Consider the following 22,107-nt stretch of genomic DNA (forward strand, 5'->3'; position numbering starts at 1 on the left):
GGGACTTGGCTTTATAGTATGTTTTGATGATATTGATGATTGACTTATATTTTTTCGGATTTACTACGTGAATTTTTATTATTTTAATAACTACATAATCCCGATGTTTCGATTACATTTCAAATGTTATTTAAATAGATTACTCGCGAAAGTCTTTGATCTCATTATTTTCAATATTATTTTCTTTGATTCTTAATTACTTATCAAATAATTAGGTCTGTTTTTTAAATGTGTATTTGTTGCTTAAATTAAATTTGAAATAGTGTAAAATTCAGGTAGATTTTAGTAATGAATTGGTTATGAAAGTTGCTGGAGACGAAACCTCTCAGCATTCCATGGTTTCATCGTGCGGGTGCCGGGTCCATCACGTCATAGGGTGAGGAGCTTAAAAAGTACCTGGGACATTTTCTTCTATTTGTTTATAATTTTATCAACAAAAGATAAAATGATATACATACATATAACTTAAAAACAAAGAAAGAATCTGATTAGTTTTTTAAACTCGTTTTGTTTGTTTTTAAGCATTAACGTTATTAAAGTATAATTATCGTGCCTAGCATGCTGAAGTTAGACATGCTCCAAAGTGAGAATAATTAAATTGATCTTTGTTAAAGCATAGATCATCACCGATTTTTCCTAATTAATAAACAAATCGTTTATTCAAATTCTAATTAACGTAAAAGTAATATCGTGTTTGTAAAAATTTTACTTGAGAAACGTTTTCATTATAATCGAAAGGAAATTAAATGTCAAAAATTGTAGCAAATTTTAACCCTATTTACGTGTTTGACATATAAAAAGATTAAAATTTTTTTACTCATTAATTATAAGTAACTGGTAAATGTTGAATTGTAGGTAAATGAGCTATAAATTATAAATTCAAAAATAGACATCTAGGTTATTTTGTAACTACATAAGTTATCTTAGTTATTTAGTAACTACATAAGTTATATAGCTGAATGTCTAATAGGCTAATACCGAGATTAAAAATATTTCAATCACAATGCCAGTGTCATAAGTTTAAACAGAGCCTTCGCCTTAAGCGAGAGAGGATGTGTTAACATATAAATGAAATATTATAATTAAATATGTGAAATAGACGTGGAATGATAAGAAAACATTTCATAATTATAAATGTGATCAACGTTCTCAATTGAATTATATTAATTAAAATTATATATGGTAAGATGGTAGCGAAATGACTTTGTTTATTCTTAAAATTTTATAATAAAAATGTGACTTGCAATCCATTTCTTTCACTCGTCTTCCAAACCATGCACACCAATGCCTCCCTCGGGAATCACTGCACAACAATAAGCTGAATATCAATAACGGCATTGGGAACATCAAAAGAATACATAATCCCTATAGTCAGATTGAACTTGGAGCACTGAACCTTAGAATTGTAAAGACACATCATGTATAGTCTCTCGCTTTGGGTGCGGTTGGTCTAAGGACGCGAGTGTTTCTTTAGATATATAACTTTCACCTTTCAACTAGCAAGGAAACTCTTTTGAGCTTAACGTTGGTGTACGCATGGTTTTCCTTTTGTCCCAATTTATACTTGTAATTCAAACACACAAGTCCAACATCCCAGACGGCATATGGAAGGTTTAATAGACTTTTTTTTATCAAAAGTGCAATAAATATTTTTAGAAACGTATCCGGAATGAAACGTTATTATGAACTTTTATAAATAATGTTATAATGAACTAACAACTTAACTTCCTAAGCTTTTATGACAAGTAATATATAGATGGTTCTTATGTATGGTTTTATTCCAAAAACCTATTTTTTTTAAAAGACAAAAGCATTCAGTAAAAAAGGCACTTAGTTGCAATTGTATATCATGAATAACCTTGTTTCGTTATAATATGAAAGATTTTTTTTTTTACGAATAATTTCAGGGATTTTCTACCTAACTATATTTTGAAACGCATTTTTGGTAACCATAAGTAAGATAAAATTATTTGTTTTGATAGTTAACATGCAAAAAGGTTCAATTATTATTGCTTACATATCAATATGCGTGATAGATATCTTACTGTCAACTTATAATTTAGCAATAAAATCTGTTTAGCTTTCATAAACGGCCACACAACTTAAACTGGCATCTTTGAATCCATCAGAGAATTTTTCTAATATCCAAACTAGGAATCCATCTTTTTACTCGGCTTTCACGGCACATTTTTAAAAGAACTTTTAGGTTTATCAAGGGCATTAAATGATAATATAAGGTACTATTTTTATTTTTATATTGTATTGATTATTTTCATATTATTCCTAGTATCCAGGAATTCAGAGAAAACATCTCCAGTTGTGAACAAACATCGGCTTTAATATTTCTCTAGAAATTGTGAACAAATGGAAGTAAGGGACTTTTATTCCTTTTCCTCGTCTGTTTATTTCTGGCAAAATAACAAAAGTTGCTCAAAGAGGTGTAAAATAAGGAAAGAATTCAAGATTACAAGAGAAGTAAAAGAAAACATAACTTGAATAGGAGAACTTTTACAAACTAACTGTGGATTGTGAAATTTCAAATAAATTAACGTTGTGGAAATAAATGCATAGGCACAAAAATATATCGATAGCGATTGTGAGCTAAGTTAGAAGATCATCACCTGACCGCCCCCGAAGAAAGTTTTAATATTTTCGTTGATCATTTATCGATCATTAAAAAGCTTATATTTCTCTAAGTACGGAAAAAGGTGGCCGGTAATAAAAGTTCTATTATTTTGAAGAACAAAAATGTCAAAGCTATGAGCCGATACTTGCTTGCATTACCGTAATAGTCATTTAGATATATTTCTAACCATTCTAACCAGTCAAACCATTAAAAGGCACAAAAACTTAAAATTCAAACGAACGTACTAGAAATACCGAATCCATCCTTTGTGATTTGTGACTATTGAGCTTTTAAACATCAGAAAGCAAATTAATCATTGAATTTTTGAGAAAATAGATTCAAGTGTCAGTGTTAAGTGAGTCAGGTGAGAATGTTTGTCAAAGACAAGGCTCTTTTGCTTATTTTATTACCCTTACAATTAAAGCGTCAACATTTAAAACTTTTTTCTATGATATTATTTTAATACGTGTCATTCTCCAAGTAAATTAAACATGTCAAAACAAAAGAACGCTACGTTAGAAATATAAATTACCATGGCTTCATTAATAAGTTTTAACTCATAACTGTGCATTTGACAGCTTTATTAGTGGAACAATTTCATGTCTATAAGGAAGTAGTTTCATAATTTTCGTTTACAATATTATTATTAAGTTTGTAATATATTCCAAATTATTCATTTAATTTAGCTATTTATTTTGCCTTAGAACCTCTGTTGAAACTTTTTTATATATTTGAGTTTGATTTCTTGAACCTGATACATTTGAGTAAATATAAGGATTACCCAATTCCTTCACAGACCGCTATCGGGTCCTCTAGACAGATGACTCACCATCATCGGTTTGAGGCATGGCATGTTCTGATGGATGATGATTAATCCTAGGTCAGATGTTATGGGCAAGGAAAATCACAATAACTTAATGGTAGAAAAACACTGAGCCCGCAATGCAACGTACACAATGCATTATGAGATCTAGACTAATGAATTTGTATTTGTAGAAACACGCTTTCATACGCAGCGTTGTCACACGCATCCCACGTAACGCATGATCTGTCGGATCCTGATCTGCATGGGAAGGTTAGAGGGGATAATCACACGGCATCCCACGCGTAAGATCAGTGTGTTTCTAAATCTTACGTTGGTTACGCGTCAGTCAGTCAAGCGTTAGCATAAAACAAACTCTATGTGAAAAATAATATAAGTATTCCGCAGCTTAAATTTTTATAAAACTATTAAATTTTTTGAATCAAATTCCGGCAAAGTCAAAAAACTACATAAAGTAAGAACATTCAACGATGTATTTAAATAATTGAATTATAATCGTAAGTATTTTAACCCTTATGAAAAAGAACACATTAATATTGAATTTATTATTAGTTATAAGGGGTATTATCTAAAAAACTTACTACATCGATATTGCTATAAAATAAATTCACTTTATTGTAATTTTATATTTACTGTCAATTTTATGTCAAAAAATATAAAGAACATTGCTCAAACGAAACGATGAAAGGTCATGTATTTTTTTTTTGTTCATATTTCCCATCGACATCATGAATCATTGAAAAACTAAGAGGAACAATTTTTTAGAGTGCCTCAAAAGTGAACATGAAATAATGTAAGAAAAAAAAGTAATAGAAACATTGTTCAAAATTGATGAGATTGGGGTGTTGAGGTAAAGAGAAATAATAAAAAAGATTAAATAGTAGTAATAAAGATTGCTTTTTATAATTTTAATATCTCTAAGTTAAATAATAGACAGATATTAATGAAATATTTCATAAACGCGTATTCTGTTTATTAAACGGTCGAAGAGGATGCTTTGCTAAAATGTGAGAGCTATATAAATCAATTTTATTTGCATATTTTAATGATATAGCGGATATATACACACTTTCAAATTTTCAGACAAGAAGATAAGGTTTTTTGGGTAATTTCAATACATTTGTATGTAAAGCCAAATCATATATTTAGTTTTTTTCCATTACAATAATATTAAATGCCGATTCTTATTTTATTTTTTAAATCATCAAAATTAAAGTATTGAGACAGTGCAGAAAAGTAATTAATAATACTTTCAGAGGTATGCCTAAGGTTTATTTAATATTTGGAACCTTAACCCAAAATACAACAATGTGATATCTGTCTGCCATTCTGTGATATTAATTATTCATATAACGATATGATTTAAGTTATAAATTATTTAAATATTCGTCTCTCCAAATACAGTGTAGGAAAATTTGGGTGTCAAAAATGACACCTTCATCTGAGTGTCTGTATTATTATGCTTGAAACAATTTAAGAATTCTATTATCCATCATTTTTCATTTAGACATTTAAATTGAAGCGTATCTCTGTCTTTTTGTCAACTTTTGATTTTCCATTTAAATTACCATTACCATTTTCGTGTTTCAATTATTCAAAGTTTAAAAACGTGGTTGTACTGAGTAGAATTTCTGAAAGATTTTCCATTTGATACCTATAATCAGAAAATTAAATTAAGCGAAATTATTGTTAGTATAAAATATATTTTTTTTATTATTTTATCCTATTTTTATAATTAATAACATAAAATTTTCCAAGACCAGTTAATATGCTAGAAAATTATCTTTACATACTTTTTAATACTTAACTATTACTTCCTTAAGTGATGTCTGCTACTGCGTCTGACCTACGCTTTTCATCATTTTTGATTAGTTTTCAGATAAAACACGTAGAATCCAAAAACATTTCTTCTACGGTTAAAGTGTATAGTTTTCTTGTTAGGATGCTATAATATTATCAACCGGCATAGTAACAATCCATCAGACAATGTCATGGCGCCAAGCGATAGGTCGAGTTTTGCAATGTTTTCTGATGTGGCCGTATGGAGTAAGGGCCTGAACAAGATTTGAGCCATGTACAAAACCCAAAGATTGCCATTGTTTCAGGTACTTGGTCATAGAGCTAAAGGAAACCGAAGAGGGAGACTCTGCTGGCTTGTCGTAATCAATAGAAGGTCCAGTTAGTGTTCTAGCCAGCCATGCAAGGTTGCGCCACTAATTGTGTACCATTATCGTGCTAGTTAACAGCCGGATGACAGGACTATATGGAAATATCAGGGGAAACCCTTCACTTTCAAGATTAAGGTGAGGCCAGTTAGCTTATAAATATAAAGCTGCGTTCAATTTCTGTCCTCCATATTCATCTTATAAAAAAAAAATCAAGATTCCAAAAAGACAACTAAGTTTTAATAGCGGCTGCTCTTTTTCTCTCTAAAAGTGTCCATCAGGGGTGTGCTGTCTAATTTAGTAATTAGAGGCTCATAACCTGCACTTGATTTCTTTAACAGAAACTATGATACTACGTCCTCTAGATGGGGCCTGGTTGACATAAACTGATTACTCTAAATTATAACATTCAGTGCATCAAGGAATACGTGTATATCCGCAATGACATTTGCTATCAATTGTTTCAACTATAGTAATCATGAGTCGGATGTGTGCGCGCAAAACATTGGCTCCGGAAATATTGCAATTGAATTAAATATAGGTAAATATCTTAAATATCAGTATTTGTCCAATCATCAGCTGTAGCCATATTATATCTTTCGAAAAATCGGAGCGTAATTCACTAAGTTCTTCGTCGTAGATAATAGGAAGATTGTTTTTTTGATTTATTAATTCTTTAGAAATTATCGAATAAGCACGATAACATACATAGCCACTTCGTTGTCTGTACGAAGTGGACCTGTCGGCAACACAAAACATCCCACTTACCAAGAATACTGAATACTGAAATAAGCACCCTAATTTAAAAGTATGCAAAAGGCAAGTGTACATATGCGTACCGGAAAATATTATCAGTTTTTTTGTAAAAAAAATTTACGTTATTTTCAAGAAAATGGAAAAATTATTATAAATTAAATATATTCTATCTGTCCACTTTTCCTTCAATTTATGAATGCCATGATGAAAAAATATAGCTTTGATGACAGTACAATGAAATGCATATGTTTCAAATTATAACATTGCATATTTAAGCGTAGCGATATGTATAGAAAAACCAGTATAGACTTTCCGGTACGCCTGGTATATAATCCAGTATTTAATAAAAAACTAGAGGTGGGCGATTATAAGAGATACTAACGAAATCATTTGATTATGAAAATGTCTCGAGATATCTCGATTATAAAAGTAAGTAGTCAGTCACAAGTCGACAGTCAATTCACACTATTTATCTACAGCTAAGACGCGTAGGGTGAGGACAAGGACAAAGGACAACACGATGCGATTTCCACTCGCATGGACGTTGCTTGCGAGACCACGCCATACATAATAGTGTACGAGGTCTAGTCAACAAGTGCTTTTTCAGTCAAAAGTTGTTAAAACATTCGGAAAAATGTGGTTGAGGTCTCATTCGATTCGGGATCGCATCTAGAAAGTTTTTGAAAAAATTTAATGAGCCCTCAACCATATTTTTCCAAAACTTTTTAAAAGTTTTGACTAAAACAGCACTTGTTGATTAGACTACAGCGTGTCTTGTATAATGTTGTATCTGACTATTTTATTTTTTAATATAAGCAAATTCTACTGCAATAAAGTGTAATAACAATAACACTACTAATATTCAAATTGTTTTATTTGTTGCTTTAGTGTTTGGTTTGACGTACACAAATGAATATACTTTTTTAATGAAACAAAATTTACTTAATATTTATGTGAAAAAATCTATATATATATTTGAACCTTATATGGGTCATAATGTAAATGTATTCATATAACATAACAATTAACAACACTCATTTTAGATCAAAGACTACATAAAACACGATTACTTGTTAATAACATCATTCGATTATCAAAACATACTAGCTACTAATTCCATAATCGATTATCAACATTAGTAAAACAAAATGAATAGATTATGCCGATATCTCATAATCGCCCACCCCTGATAAAAACGAAACTAAAAGTTTTTTTACTAAATTGAACAATTTTAATCTAATATTGGATTTTAAATAAATTCTTGAAATCTTACTACTTAGCTATTGTCTACTAATAAAAAAAAATCTCAAAATTTTATAAGTTATTAAACAAATCCTAGCATAAAAACTACTTCATTTATTAATTCATAATATTTATACTAAGCAATAATATTCTGATTTCTTTTCTGTCTAGACGATACAGATTATATAATATATTTTTAATCAAAGCAAAGCAAACAGAACAGTAGTTTAAATAATATTAAATATTTCAAGAAATTTCCATACTAATAGATTGCAGGAGTAGTATAGGTGATTTTTCGTCTTAGAGTAAAATAAAGGCGGACGTGTGCAGTTAGCAAGTGCTGTTTTAATAATAATAATAGCACTCAGTCCTTTTCTTATTGTTCTAGTAAGAAATTTTATGTTTTAACCGTTTTAGGTAAATAATTAATTTTTAGGAGCCGATATAAAAAATTTCATGGATATAAGAGTATTTCTTAAATATTTTTGTACAAACGATGAATCCTCATTTTACTACCCCTGGGAGGTATTTTTCAAAGAACCATAGAATACTCGAATAAAAGTACTGAGGATTTCATTTAGAAGAAGGATGAAAAAATCCCTAAAGGAGATTTTTTTCACATTCCTTTTTAATGACATCGGCATTTGTAATTAAATTAACTTTCCGAATGTCACGTATGTACCATTAGCAACAACGGCTGTGCGTGCTTCTTTGTCTTTGGAAAGTTGTCATTTTATTCATATTGATATTCGATAGCTTATAAGAAGTATCATGATAGGAAAATCATTCAGACATTTTGGCTAAAAATAAAAGTATTTCTGGACTTCTTCAAAAAGGCAACCTTTAAGTATCTTCTTGTTTTCATATGCATTTGTAAACGGGAGGATGTTAATTGTACTTAAATTTTTCTGTCAAATTGTCTTCAATGTGAGTCAAGAACAACCTTTTTTTTGTAATGATATATAAAAGTTTTGGATGTATACATTTTAATGAAAGTCGGTTTTTGGGATAACTATTTTTATTATTTTATTTCTACATGTTTCCGACATTTAGATTACTTTTCTTAAACCGTGATCAGGGGCAAACTAGATCTGTCAAATACTAATAAAAACCGTGCAGATATGCGAAAAACTTAGTTTCATTTAAACCTTTCTTTGTGTCTCTAGGATGAAAAGGTGTCCTACCCTAACTGCTTTAGAAATAAGGATGATAATATTTAAGAAGTTATTTTTAGTACACAATGAGAAATTGTACATGGATACAATTTTGCTCTTTTTATTGATGAGGCTAATATTTATGTTATTTATATCACGTATAGTTACTATTTCTTTTTCAGAAGATAAAATGAGTTGCTACTGAATTAAATATTTATTTCCCCTGTCATACAAAACGCTAAAAAACTAAATATTCGGCTTAGGCCAAGAACTTTTAAAAATATAAGTACGTCAATTTTAATTCATCTGTATTATCTGGACAACATCAAAATTATTTATGAGGGTAACTTATTGAAAATAAATATCCAGATACATTGAACTTTTCACGAAAAACATACGACGATGTTAACTAACAATATTTTTTAAATCTAAAACGGCTAAAAGGTTCTCGTTCAAAAAGGACAAAAATTAGATAATGGAGACATAATATAACGAAAAATTGTGAAATTTATCAACGATAAAATGTCAAAAGGATTATTTGATTACTATTAGTTAAATTACTGTGACGAGCATTCAAAATACTGAAATAAAAATAATGAATGAATAAATTATAAATGATGGTAATATGCAATTTAGAGGCAACAATTCAGATTAAATACTAAATAGTCAGAATTGGAATATGATAGAATTTAAAGTATATTGATGTTATGCTTCTGGTTCTTTTTGAAGTACCGATGAAAAATCTTTTCATTACTTTTATGTTTAAACTAAATATAGTTTATAATTATTGGTTACCTAACAATATTTTTGTGTTATCTTGTTTCACTAAAAGTCCATGGAATAGTTTAATTGTATATTATTTACAAATAATTTAATCTGCAATACAATTTGACTATGCCCTCGCTAATGGTTAGTAGGTAGTAGGCAATTGTATCAGAGAAATATTAAACCATGTAATACATTACCGACTCTATAAAACAAAATATTCGCATCATAGAAATTATAGTTGCTGTAAATAGAAAAAAATTGTTATTAGATTTTGATTGAAAAATGTTGAGCTGTTTTTTAAAATAAAGCGTGCTCTTGGGATAAGAAATAAAAAGACTGGAATTTCCTTTCTCTTAAAACGATGTTATTTAATAATATCAATATTTCAAGACGTATCTTTACTGATCTCTTAATCATGTAAACCGGAAATTATAATTGTCTCGGAGATTTGTAATTATAAAACAAAATAGTCATTTAAAACTATTTATCAATTATTGATTAATAAAAAAACAAGAAGACAATTTTTTTATGCCTACAGTAAATATTTTTAGAGGCTATATTAAGTGACATTATTGACTTGTTTAAAATTTCAAAGGATAATTATTAGGAGAGCTGTTACATATTAATAACTAACCTGAAAATATAGTGTAAATAAAAATATATAAATTATTATGTAGAACTTAAAGCAAAAAAAAATATGATCCTACATATTTTGGCCTAAAAGAAAAAAGTTAATTTATTGTACATTTTTCATTTTTATTGGTCCTGGATTCTTATAGAATCATAGAAGAAATATTGACAATGAAAGATAAAGATAATGATATCAGAAATAAAACAGAAGTAAAATTATTTATATAAAACAAATTATTTATATAAAAAAGAAGTAAAATTTTTATGTAGCCATTATAAATGAATCTATACTATTATATAAAGTCACGGAGATATAAAAAAAACTAACTCATTTACCGTTTTTTCCACAGTGAATTATTGAACTCAATGCATCTGAATATCCCTTTTTAACACGCTTTTATTAGCTTCACCTGTATGTTTGTATGTTTGTAACCGACTCCTTTGAGCTCGATTTTGCCATACTTTGACCGATCAGATTTAATTGAAACTTTGCACACCTGTCAAAGACCGATGACAATGCAATAATTCGATTAAAAAATCCGATTATCTCAATTAGATTCGCCAGGATTAATTAATTCCTTTCCGCATCCTTTGCATGCGAGTAAGAGAGATAGAGCTAGTGTGCGAACTACGTATGCGTGCAGCTCCACAGTTACTCTTTGATCGTACACTCAGTTTGGCACAACCTCTGAGAGACTTGTAAAATAGTTGCGTTTGGTTCTTTATACATGATCCTATAAATCTTATACGTATACTGTCATCATTTTGTAATGTCCATAATATAATGATAACCGTGATTTAGGAAAAAACTTTTTATTTACAACAAAACAAAATATTTAGGATAGAAATTTCAATTTATTTATTTGGCGGAATAAAATTCGGTAACCAGCATAACCTTTGATTTACAGTCGATAAAGTCACTAACTTTAATTAAGATGAAATTTTCGGAGAGGGAACTGAGAAACGTCTACCTCATCGGAGGAAGGTAGTAGGCACTCGATTTACCCATTCCCAGATAGTTCACGGCATCTTGTTCCGTATGCATACAGTCAAAGCACATTAATGTCTGGCCCGGTTCATGTTCAGAGTGTCAATAGTTATAAACATTTAATTGACAGATGAGTAGAATGATCTTTACTTTGATAATATCATAAAAAAGCACTGTAAATGCACCCCACGCTTTTTTACAATAATGTACATTTATTTTTTATTTACACTATTCTTAATCTAAATTTATTAAATTTTATTTTCTGTTTTTTAATTGGATTTTTTATAAAAGCGTGTTTTTTAGTTTTTTTAAACTATTATTTATTCTATTACTTCCCTATTTACTTGCTGAATATTTTGAGATTTCCTAAAAATTATTAAAAAAGTTATTTAGAAATATATGTTATTTTCCAATTGAATAAATTTATTTTAGAAAATAATTAAATTACTATCATGAAACCATAGATTAGTTCTAAACAAACGAACTCGTTATGCAGCAGTAATGGTCTAAGGAGAAATCAGTATAGTGGATTAATAACTACTTAATTTTTTTATATATAGTTACCCTATTTATTGAGGTTTTTGCAAATGAACGTTAAATATTTTATTGAATCCAGATTATGTCAAAGCGAATATATATAATATGAGAAGAAATCTTCATAAATTGCTTTTCTTTTCCATTTCCTACTCATCGTGAAGGAAATAATACGTTTATTTGACCTTTGTCGGAGATACTCTTTATAACGTAGATTATAGAGATCACTAAAATAGAATATGACTAGAAGATCAGTTATGTTGAACAATAAGTTATAATGTGTCTACGATATGACACTTGATATATTACCTCAGGTTTGTTTGCCTTATCAATTACTTTAAAACTTGTGTATTTTTTTCCACGACAACAGGAAGAAAATTCTTCTATTCATTATTCTCTCTGAATAATATATAAACTTAATTACTGAAAAACAATACAAATCATGTAAACATAACAAAAGAGCGTTTATGTTTCATTGTCACGACTCGTGTGACATTGTGCAAGTGACGTCACAGCGTTATTAAAATAGGGATTTATTTTGAGGACCATTTTTTTTCCTGATACATCTAGTGACTAAAACGCCTATGTTTATTTATTTGAATTCTTTTTGTTTTTTATACATGGCATTTCGAATTATTTAAAGTCACAATAAAATGTTCCTAATTATCCTTAAATAAATAAGCCACATGTATATTTCCTTTAATTGATCAGATGTTTTGTGGTAATTTTATACCAAACACATATAACTTTATTTCTCTTTAAAAATATTGTTAAAAATAAAGCATAATATTCTATACGGTAAATTACCTAAGACGTATACTTACTTACGGAACAAAGACATAGTCTATACAACTAATTATAATATGCTTTCACGGACAATGAAACATTATATTTATATATTGTATCCAGTAAAGTCACGGAAACTTCGTTTGTTTGTACATTGTGAGGTGACACTGGAACGCGTCATACGACACGTCTTAATGTGATTGATATACGGTGTGTTTGATTTTGAATAGCTTTATGCAATATATTAACAATAATTTTTGTTACTAACGTTTTAAATGAACTATTTCAATTTACTCATTTCGCTTACTATCAATCACAATTATAGAAGTCGTTTAAATCATTATAAACATATTTTTTTCAACATAAAATTAATTACTAAATAAACTATAGCACTCAAATACCAATTAACCTTATTTCTTAAGTAATATCTTTAGTAATTTAAACGATAAACAGCCAAATTTTTCTTTCTATATCAGGGTATTTTTATTATATGAGTTGTTTACTTTCATACGTTTACATAAATATAATTTATGAAAAGCTTTTAATATTAATATACTTTACGTTGTTTTTATTTAAATCATTAATAAATTAAAATAAAAAAATAATAGTTAAAAAAAACAGCAGTTATCTTGTTATTTATTTTATATTTGTATTCGAGTGAAAACAATATTTTTCGTAATTGCATATCTAGTGTCTTGAGTATTAGAAAATATAATTTAAATAGTTTAAAAACTATATTATATATAAAATGTTTATTGCTGTTTCACTCTCGAATAAAACCATTGTTTTCTATAAAATAAAACAAGTCCTTATCAGCGGGTTAGTACGAAACGAACGAACCCATGCAACATGCGTGTTTTAACTTTGTTGTCTCTCCTTTGCGTGATTGCTGCTGGCTATAGTCAGAGCCACGATTTAGCTGTGGGTCAGGCTACCTATGGTGACGTCATAGTTTACAGAGTTAACGAATATAAATACGGCTTTCCTCTCGTTGTACGCACCAGCATACTTGAATATCCTGAACCAGGGCAGCACAACTACGCTTATATTCGAGCGATATATATCAAAGATCACTATAATGATGGAAATGGTGGCTATCCAACAATATCTTCTGGTGGTATAGGACAGAGATTCGTAAAAATCAAGTTGAAGAGCCAAAGAAGTCACGGATTCAACTTCACTGTGACCATCTACGGGAGATACTAAAAATGTTTCTTCAGTAATCAGGTTTTTTCCATGGTTATTACAACTTCAATATACAATATGTTAAGGAATTTTGTAAATATTTCACTTATTTATTACAACACATGATAACAAATATTTGTTTTTTATTGCTCGTTTCATATGAACCATTTTCAACATCAAATAATATTCTATAGATTTTATAAAAGAGGAAATGAAATATCATACTATTCATTTAAAACTGTAATAAGGTCATTATTTTTATTTTATTTTCTTGAAATCAGGTTATGGAAATGTATTTAAAGAGTTGATAATTTTATTTGCATTTTGATATAAACATCATGATAAACGAGGTATCAGTATTTCTATAATAGTGTTTTAACACAAAGCATGTTTGAGCTAAATATTTGAAATTAAAGGCCAAAATATGATTTATGAGTATCAAACACGAAATATTTATATATCTATTTTTTATATACATAGAAATACATATTTTTTTAAATATGAATGTGAGTTCTTTTACATTTGGTATGAGCTAGTAAAAGTTCTTGTAAAATCGATCCAGCTTTAGTTTGACCAAACAAATAGGCGATAATATTTTTTTATATGTACCCTACTTACATCCATATAAATTGAGTAAAAGTTTTTTAATTATATATTACAAAGGGACACTTAAATTTATTTAGGTGTTATCATAGACTTCCTAACTTAAGTATATATATTTCAATAGAGTTAAACAGACGGAACCTCTCAGAATTCCATGGATTCACCATGCGGGTGCCGGGTCCATCGCGTTGCAGGGAGAGCAGCTTCAACAGTGCCTGGTACTTGCGACCCAGGTGAAGGTTTAAGGGGCCCCTATCTAACGCGCGTTAAACGCTCACCTCCACTGTCCAAGCTCCTCTCTTTACCTAAGCAAATTTGAAACAAACCTACTAGGGCTGACTTCGAAGCACGTTCTAAAGGCCCAAGTCTTTTAGCAGGTTTTAGAGGAATTTGGCTGTTATACCCATCGCTCCTACTTCTACCGCGTACAAATTGACAAGGAACTTATTCTCAGTGAGTTCGTTAGTGAGCTCATAATATTTGTTGACCTTGATGGCATGGTCTTTGAGGATGTTGGTATCCCAGGAACCGTAAGCTCTATTATCACAACGCGCTTTAATATTCTCGAATATAAAAATATTTCGGGTCTGGACGCAGTCGCACAAATATACTCTGGGATATTATATTGCTTCACATACGTATCCATCATCATAGTCCAATAAGAAGCCGTTTTAATAATAGAGTAAAACCTATTGATTACTGGTTTGTGGTTATTTCTTTTTGCGCTCTCTCTACCGAAAGACTAACCTCTTAGCGTACGATTTCCAAGACCCTATCGTGACGACGCGAGTATTGAATACTATCCAGGACTACCCTACATCCCACCAGCAAGTGCTTAGCAGTTTCAACTGCCTCCCCGCAGATGTAACAAGTTTTTCTGTACCTTTACCCCATCTTACTAAATTACTCTGACTGGCAGACTCTGATCTGGCATCTGGAACTCATTAAGATAAAATTTTAGCTTTGCTGGCGGTACAATCAAAAAACAAAATTATGTTGTAAAATATAATAAAATGTTGTTTACAGCTACGAAGGGAATCAAAAATCCGTTTTATCAAACTAAGTTTAGGTAAAAGGTTACAAATATATGGATAAATATACAGGCTAATAAATACATAATACATAAACACATAATAATTATATATAAACTTATTTTCTTGTTGGAAACTGTTGAGAATACTTAAATTAAAAAAAATGAAAAAAACATTAATATACGAGTAATTGGAGAGTAATTGTATTGTATTAAAATACTCTTTGGTACATTTTTATTACATAAGACACACAACATTAACATTAGGTATTAAGAGGTCTAGCTGAAGGAGACAAGCTAAGAAAGAATGAAGCACTGCAAAAGCTAGTATGAGGTTAGATACAAATGGTTCTAGACGTGACCTGCAAGTAATGAAGACATGGTGATAATGAGAATGAGGACAACAAGGACTTAATCTTAAGGAGGATTAAAAATCTTTTAGTATCTGACATAAATGAGCAAAGACTATTAAAATAAATAAATGCCTGTTCCCCGTCAAGAAGAGTGAATTAAAGGAAAGAGAGAGTAAAGAAGTTCAACTTTCTCTTTTTCAGAATGTCGCAAAATTCTTGTTGGCGTGAGTCACATGTGGATCCTTCGCGGCAAATTTTGCAACTTAGGGATCATATTGAAGCTGTTTTAAGCCTGATTCTCTTGTATAGTACTTCTGAAACTAGATTTGAGACTGATCGCTGATAGGGTCAAAAGTACTGAGAATGAAACAATTCATGTTCTGCATATCTTCCTCCATCGAGAGAATATGTAATATTTTCGTTATCTATCCTACAAGGAAGCTAAGTTTAAAATAATTTTAGGAAGCATTATATGAAAATTCAGCAAAGTCTAGTTTTGGAAATCCTGAACACTAGTGATCCTGGTGCCTTTACACCTTAAAAAAAAGAATAAAATTAATTGAATACTAAAATAAATTTATTTATATTGCGTCCATCGGTGAGATTGATTTCCTTTATTTGTAATATAATTTCATATCACTTTTTTGATATTTATCTTGATTGTATTTATTATGTAAGTAGACATTACTTACACCAATCAATAAATTGGAAATCATTTATTATTTCCTACTATTATTTATTTAATAATTTTCAGCTGCGGTCACACTGACTCTTAATATACGAAACCTTAAACCTTATTTAAACATTTTCTCTATGTGTTAGTCACTAATATTTACGTTAAAAACTATAAAAAGTAGTTTTGCTTCATTCAATGTAACGTTTAAAGTATAAATTACAAAATGTTTTACTAAAATTATATTTTCAACGCTAGTTTTTAAAGTAACGTGTAACATTGCTTGTAAGGTGACGGTAAGTAGATACTTTAGTAGTTATAAAACTAGCTTTACAAACTGTATAACATAATTCATCTGACTACAAACTTATAATGGCTCTGATTTCCATAATATAAAGTTTAGAAGTTGTCTTAAATTTTTTTCGCTTTGTTAATTTGTTGTGAAGTTAAGTCACAGATTTTATTAATAATAATTAACTTTAGATAAAATCAGGAAAAACGTATTTATTTCGATTCGTCGATGAAATTAATATTTGTTAATGTCTTTTCACAGTACATAAAATTTTCTTTTTAAGTTATCTCAAAAAGCATAATTTTAATAATTTCATGAATACTGATTCCACTAGGTACTTTAATTATACGATCAGAAGGAGGTGATGTTGCATGTGCTTGACTAAAATAAAATATCACCCTGTACACAACTTGGGATAGAGTTACTATAATGGCGGCTATGCTGGATTTTTTCATTGGTTACCCAAAACTTGAAGGATTTTTTTCACGTTCATAATTATACAAGACGCATAAAATATATTAGTTACATTGATTAATTAAACTTAAATTGTATAGGTAGATGAATTTACTCTCGAAAAAGGCTGCCCAAATGTAAGTAATACTCTCCCCATTCCATAGCACTATACATTTCGCCGCTCGGATAACCATGATACCTTGTTAGAAAGTGCGCTGAAAGCGGATGTAATGGGTGTAAAAAATATTCATAAAGAAACGCTTGAAAATATGTACCTATAACTAGTACTCCTTTTTTTGAATAGGTCTTAAATCTTTAGAGGAAACAGCGTGTAGCAGGAAAAAAAACATGAAGTACATAAACTTTTGTACATTACGTCTTACGTCTCTTTAATATAAATAGTAAACATATTGTTTTTCTACATTACCATAATATCATTGGTTGAAACTAAATATTTTATTTAGTTTGTTTTGTTTATTATCTACAGTTATAATATTTTTGCCCGATGTATTTTAGGGTTGATACAGATTTTGCTAAATTTACTAATCTGCTCATAAGGACAATTTTTTATTCATGTCACGAATATTGATTAGGTATTATGTGTCATCATCTACAGCAGTGTCTTTGTGGATACCTTTGTACGTTTTGTTTTTAATATGGCTGTGATTATTATACTCTAAGAATGAATAAATCTTAAAACATAATTTACATAACCAATAGATAGTATTTCTCTAACACGTAAATATCCATTTAAACTAAATACTTCTACTCTATTCAAACGTTGATGTTTGTAAAATGATAAAATGCTAACATCCTTCGTGATATATAAACACAGATTTTAACTCCTTTTATATAATTACATTGCAAATATATATATGTAAGAATGTATGTATGTATGTATGTACGTACGTGTGTATGTATGTATGTATATATGTATGAATGTATGTATGTAATAACTTGATTTTTATGATTTTTATTAAAATTTTGTTATATAAAAAGTATTTTCTTATAATACAGACCTTAAAGTACTGAAACAATTTATTAGTTGCTTCATTTACAAGAATATGTTTGCATCAGATTTAGAGAGAAGATGGTGTAGAGTGACAGAAGATTGTGTCAATCGCTTTGGGTTGAGAACGTTTAGTTATTCTGCCAAGATGATGGATAGTGGACTTCACATTATTATTTTTAGGTTCAAGATAAGACAACTCTAAGGCCATGCAGGGTTTGGTAGGTAATGATTTTCTATTTGGGACTAACGTCTCTAACTACACAGTTTTCGGTATTTACGTAAGTTTACAAAGCATGGTTTTGACTTCCAGACTGATCTCATTCAGCCTTGACCCCTGAAGAGCTCTGCAACCAACGAAACATCAGTGAAAGGAATAAAGTATTCCCTTGAATTACTTCAGCTATGTCTAAGGTCATCTCGAGGGATCTCCAGTAGAGAAGGTAACCTGAAACCCATGGGAAAAAATATAAAAATAAGTCATACGATCCTAACTTTCTAACTTGCACTGTCACATTCGCCCTTCAGAGTAAGTCTTGTAATAAGAAAGATATTTCGGTATACACTTAACCAGACAGTTACAAAGATCCCAATATGGATGAGACTTTTATGGTGAAAATTAGAGAAATGTTACAAATGTAGCTTCCTCTATGGTAAGTGTCCAAATGTAATATATCATAACAGAGCAGCTTTTGGGTAACACATAAAATAATGTTATAATACAGGTAATCAAATAAAAGAAAAATCATTTACTGTCAGCTATCGTATTATCTAGTTATATGCGCTCCATATATACAAATAAGCTCTGCATAGCCTACACATGAAATACCTAAACTTATGTATAAAATTCTTTATTATAAATTTATGTCATACATTTCTTTGTCGCCTTTCAAGCAATGTGAGTGTAAGCCAACTACTGCTACTACTCAATACAAATACGTCACGCTAAAACTCGCGTAAGCTACATAAACACACTCCCATAGAGATAGCTGATAATGATTTCCGTCGATAAAATCGAATGTTAATTTATTTAAGTATGATTAATTGACACTAGGAATGAAGTTCCTGTTTCTCAAGTGAAAGAATGTTGAATTGAATATCAAAGAAGGATGCCCATTGATCGGGAACTTTGAATAGGACTTAACATCACACATTGTTCAAGCTTTTATCGAGTAGGTCGTATATTAAGTTAGATTGTAAGACTTATCTATACTAATATTATAAAGCTGCAGAGTTTGTTTGAAAGCGCTAATCTCAGGAACTAATAGACCGATTTGAATAATTCTTTCAATGTTAGATAAACCATTTATCGTAAAAGGCTATTAGCTATATATTACTTTCAAAAATTTAAATATCCTTAAGAAAATTGTTACTTAGTGACCCAAGGTGTAAAATCTAAAACCATTTTATGCGTGTACTGACAAAACCTATTGACAATAAAACATAATAATGTACTACGGGTTTACTGGTTCCATTAAGATCTAGAAAATTTTTTGCTAAAGCATATATCTAACTATCATAGTTTAGTCACAATATCCATTTTTTCTGTTAAAAAAAATATTACATCGTCTGAAGAAAGAAACTACGTTACATCTTTATCATATTATTTATCCTTACCCAAATGAAGCATTATGTTTTCAAAAGCATTTATATAGAAGTAAAATACTTTTTATTTCATCCCAATCGGGCATTTCGTTTAGAAGTTATTAGGAGTAAAAGACGCTTGGAATTGGTAACTGATAATAAATTATTCACCAAAGAGTCTTATTAACACAATATACCTAATATTAATCTTTAATATTCCATTGTGAACAAAATTGTCATTGAAGTCATCAAATCATTAATTTCCATTAGATCTTAGAATATTATCCCTACTAATATTATAATAGCAAAAATAACTCTGTCTGTCTGTTACGTGTTCAGACCTAAACCACAAAACCGATTTGATGAATATTAGTATAGATATAGATGGAGCTCTGGAAATGGACATTGACTACTTTTTATCCCTATTCCGAATTTCAAATCCCAAACCCAAACCCAAGGGTGGAACCATGAACTGCAGTTTGGATTTAGTGGCCGAGAACAAATCTGATTTACACGCGGACGGAGTCGCTGGCAAATAAAATAGAATTAGTTTTAAATAATCTTTAGTTTTCTTGCGCCTTCCATCTGTAGTTAATGTAACTTGTAAGTTAATAATTATACATGGGTACGTTTAAAAATGTGTGTACAAAACCCTAGTCATATGTAAGATTTTAAAAGGTACCCTTTCTTGCAATCCGATTCGTTTAAAAAGTTGTGTAAGTAAGTTAGTTGTAAAGGTACTATCTAATTTGATTGTTTGACCGGTTCAAGATTCCTGTAACCATTTTGTTTTGTTTCCTTTTCTGAGGGCAAGTAAATAAATTGTTATTTTCTAACAAGACTTGTAATTTTTAAATTATGGAAAATAAGCACTACGTTCTGTGCCGGTGATGTGTATGTAAGTCAATTAAATACGAACATAAGGTATGCCTACTCTTCCTCAAAACTCTGTGTACGCCCCTGGCTATATCTTTGATCTAACATAGCTCTAAAGTCTTGAGTCAGAGATAATTTCAAACTTTGTCTTTAAGTCCAGACAGGTCAAGCATGGTTTTTAAGCCCTTTTACGTTGGTTAACCCAAGGTCGTTGCCTGTTTTCTTGTAAATGAATAAAAGACATGTTGCTGACAACATTCTTCTTAAGATGAAGTACACTTAAAGCCTTATTCATCGGCTGCAAAAACATCTCTCGAGAACAAATGAAAGTTGATAGAACCAAAATTGTTTTTAAACGGGGACTTTAATAAATCAGGTTTCAGATTGGGAAAACCTCAACTTTTTCCATTGAAAATACTGTTATTAATATTGCCTTTTACATATTTACTTTTAAAAGTCTACTTCACAAGCACCTAATTAATCTATTCAAAAGATCAGTAAAGCAGTTTTTATTGCTAAGCAATAACAAGCATTTACCATAAGCAATGATAACTAGTTTCCATACGAATGACTATTCTTTTACATGCAAAAGCATTTAAAAAATTAGCTATATGATTAAATAAAGAACTTTAATATTGTTTTTATATTTTACTCTTTCTACCTTACCAAATGATGGAACTTTATTATATTTTTTTATGAAATAATAACATTAAAAACGTATTAAAAGCAATTTAGTCTTTTTCTTTTTGTAAATTTGGCAAACAAGCAGACGGCCTACTTGATGGGCAGTGGAGACCGCCTCCCATAGACATCCGCAACATAGATGTTGCGGATACGTTGCTAGCCTTGATAGTTGAGAAAAAAGGAGGGGTGGCATAAGGATATGACAGGAAAGGGTGGGAACAGGGAAAGAGCAACCAGCTCTCTCACTCATCTAAAGAAACGCAGCTCTTAAAGGCTACTTCACGCAGATCTTCTGTGAGCGTGGGGTGGTACTTCCCCGGTTGAGCGAGCCCATGTTCGAGCTGTAGTAACTTGACCACAGTTAGGTTCTGAACATCATCATCGTCGCTTTGCAAACTCGTCGTGGTCATCACGTATCAGTGAACCGTAGTCATGAAGACTTTGATGGGAAGAGATAGTAGCAGTGGTTTCCTCTTGCCTTCTGCACCAGCACCTTTTTGGGGCTATTTAGACCCCAAGGCTTGCTATAGCCTGTTCCAGCCAGTGGTGTCTAAAGAACTAGTACTCTTAGAAAGTACATATGACTCGGAAAAGATCACATTGGTACTTGCCAGGTTTCCAACCCGCACCCTCACGTATGAGAGGCGGGCCTTTTAACCTCCAGACCACCACTGTATGTTAGTTAGGTTCTACCACCTACAAAAGAGAACTTCTCAAGATAATAACAACAAAATCATTTTATATCTGCACGTACTGGAGTATTATTTAGAAGCTCTTGTGAATTAAAGGTTTATATAAATTTATTTTACGTTTAAGACAATTATTATCATTCTTTTAGAGAAAAAAATAAAACCGACGCAAATAGATATTTTTAGCTAAACACAATAACCGAG

The 22,107-nt window shown here is 30.2% G+C and overlaps 1 protein-coding gene across 1 annotated transcript; it reads left to right on the forward strand.

Moving 5' to 3' along the window:
• The first annotated feature begins 13,275 nt into the window (after window positions 1-13,275).
• LOC116768688 (probable salivary secreted peptide) lies at window positions 13,276-13,790 on the forward strand. Its single transcript, XM_032659476.2, has one exon. It carries the CDS (start codon window positions 13,322-13,324, stop codon window positions 13,676-13,678), a length of 357 nt encoding a protein of 118 aa, XP_032515367.1. The 5' UTR covers window positions 13,276-13,321; the 3' UTR covers window positions 13,679-13,790.
• The last annotated feature ends 8,317 nt before the right edge of the window (window positions 13,791-22,107 follow it).

This window comes from Danaus plexippus, chromosome 4 (genome assembly GCF_018135715.1).
Source record: "Danaus plexippus chromosome 4, MEX_DaPlex, whole genome shotgun sequence".
Taxonomy (NCBI): domain Eukaryota; kingdom Metazoa; phylum Arthropoda; class Insecta; order Lepidoptera; family Nymphalidae; genus Danaus; species Danaus plexippus.

Excerpts from the sequence above, each read along its gene's own strand:
- LOC116768688 (XM_032659476.2), top strand. The coding sequence starts at position 13,322 with ATGCGTGTTTTAACTTTGTTGTCTCTCCTTTGCGTGATTGCTGCTGGC.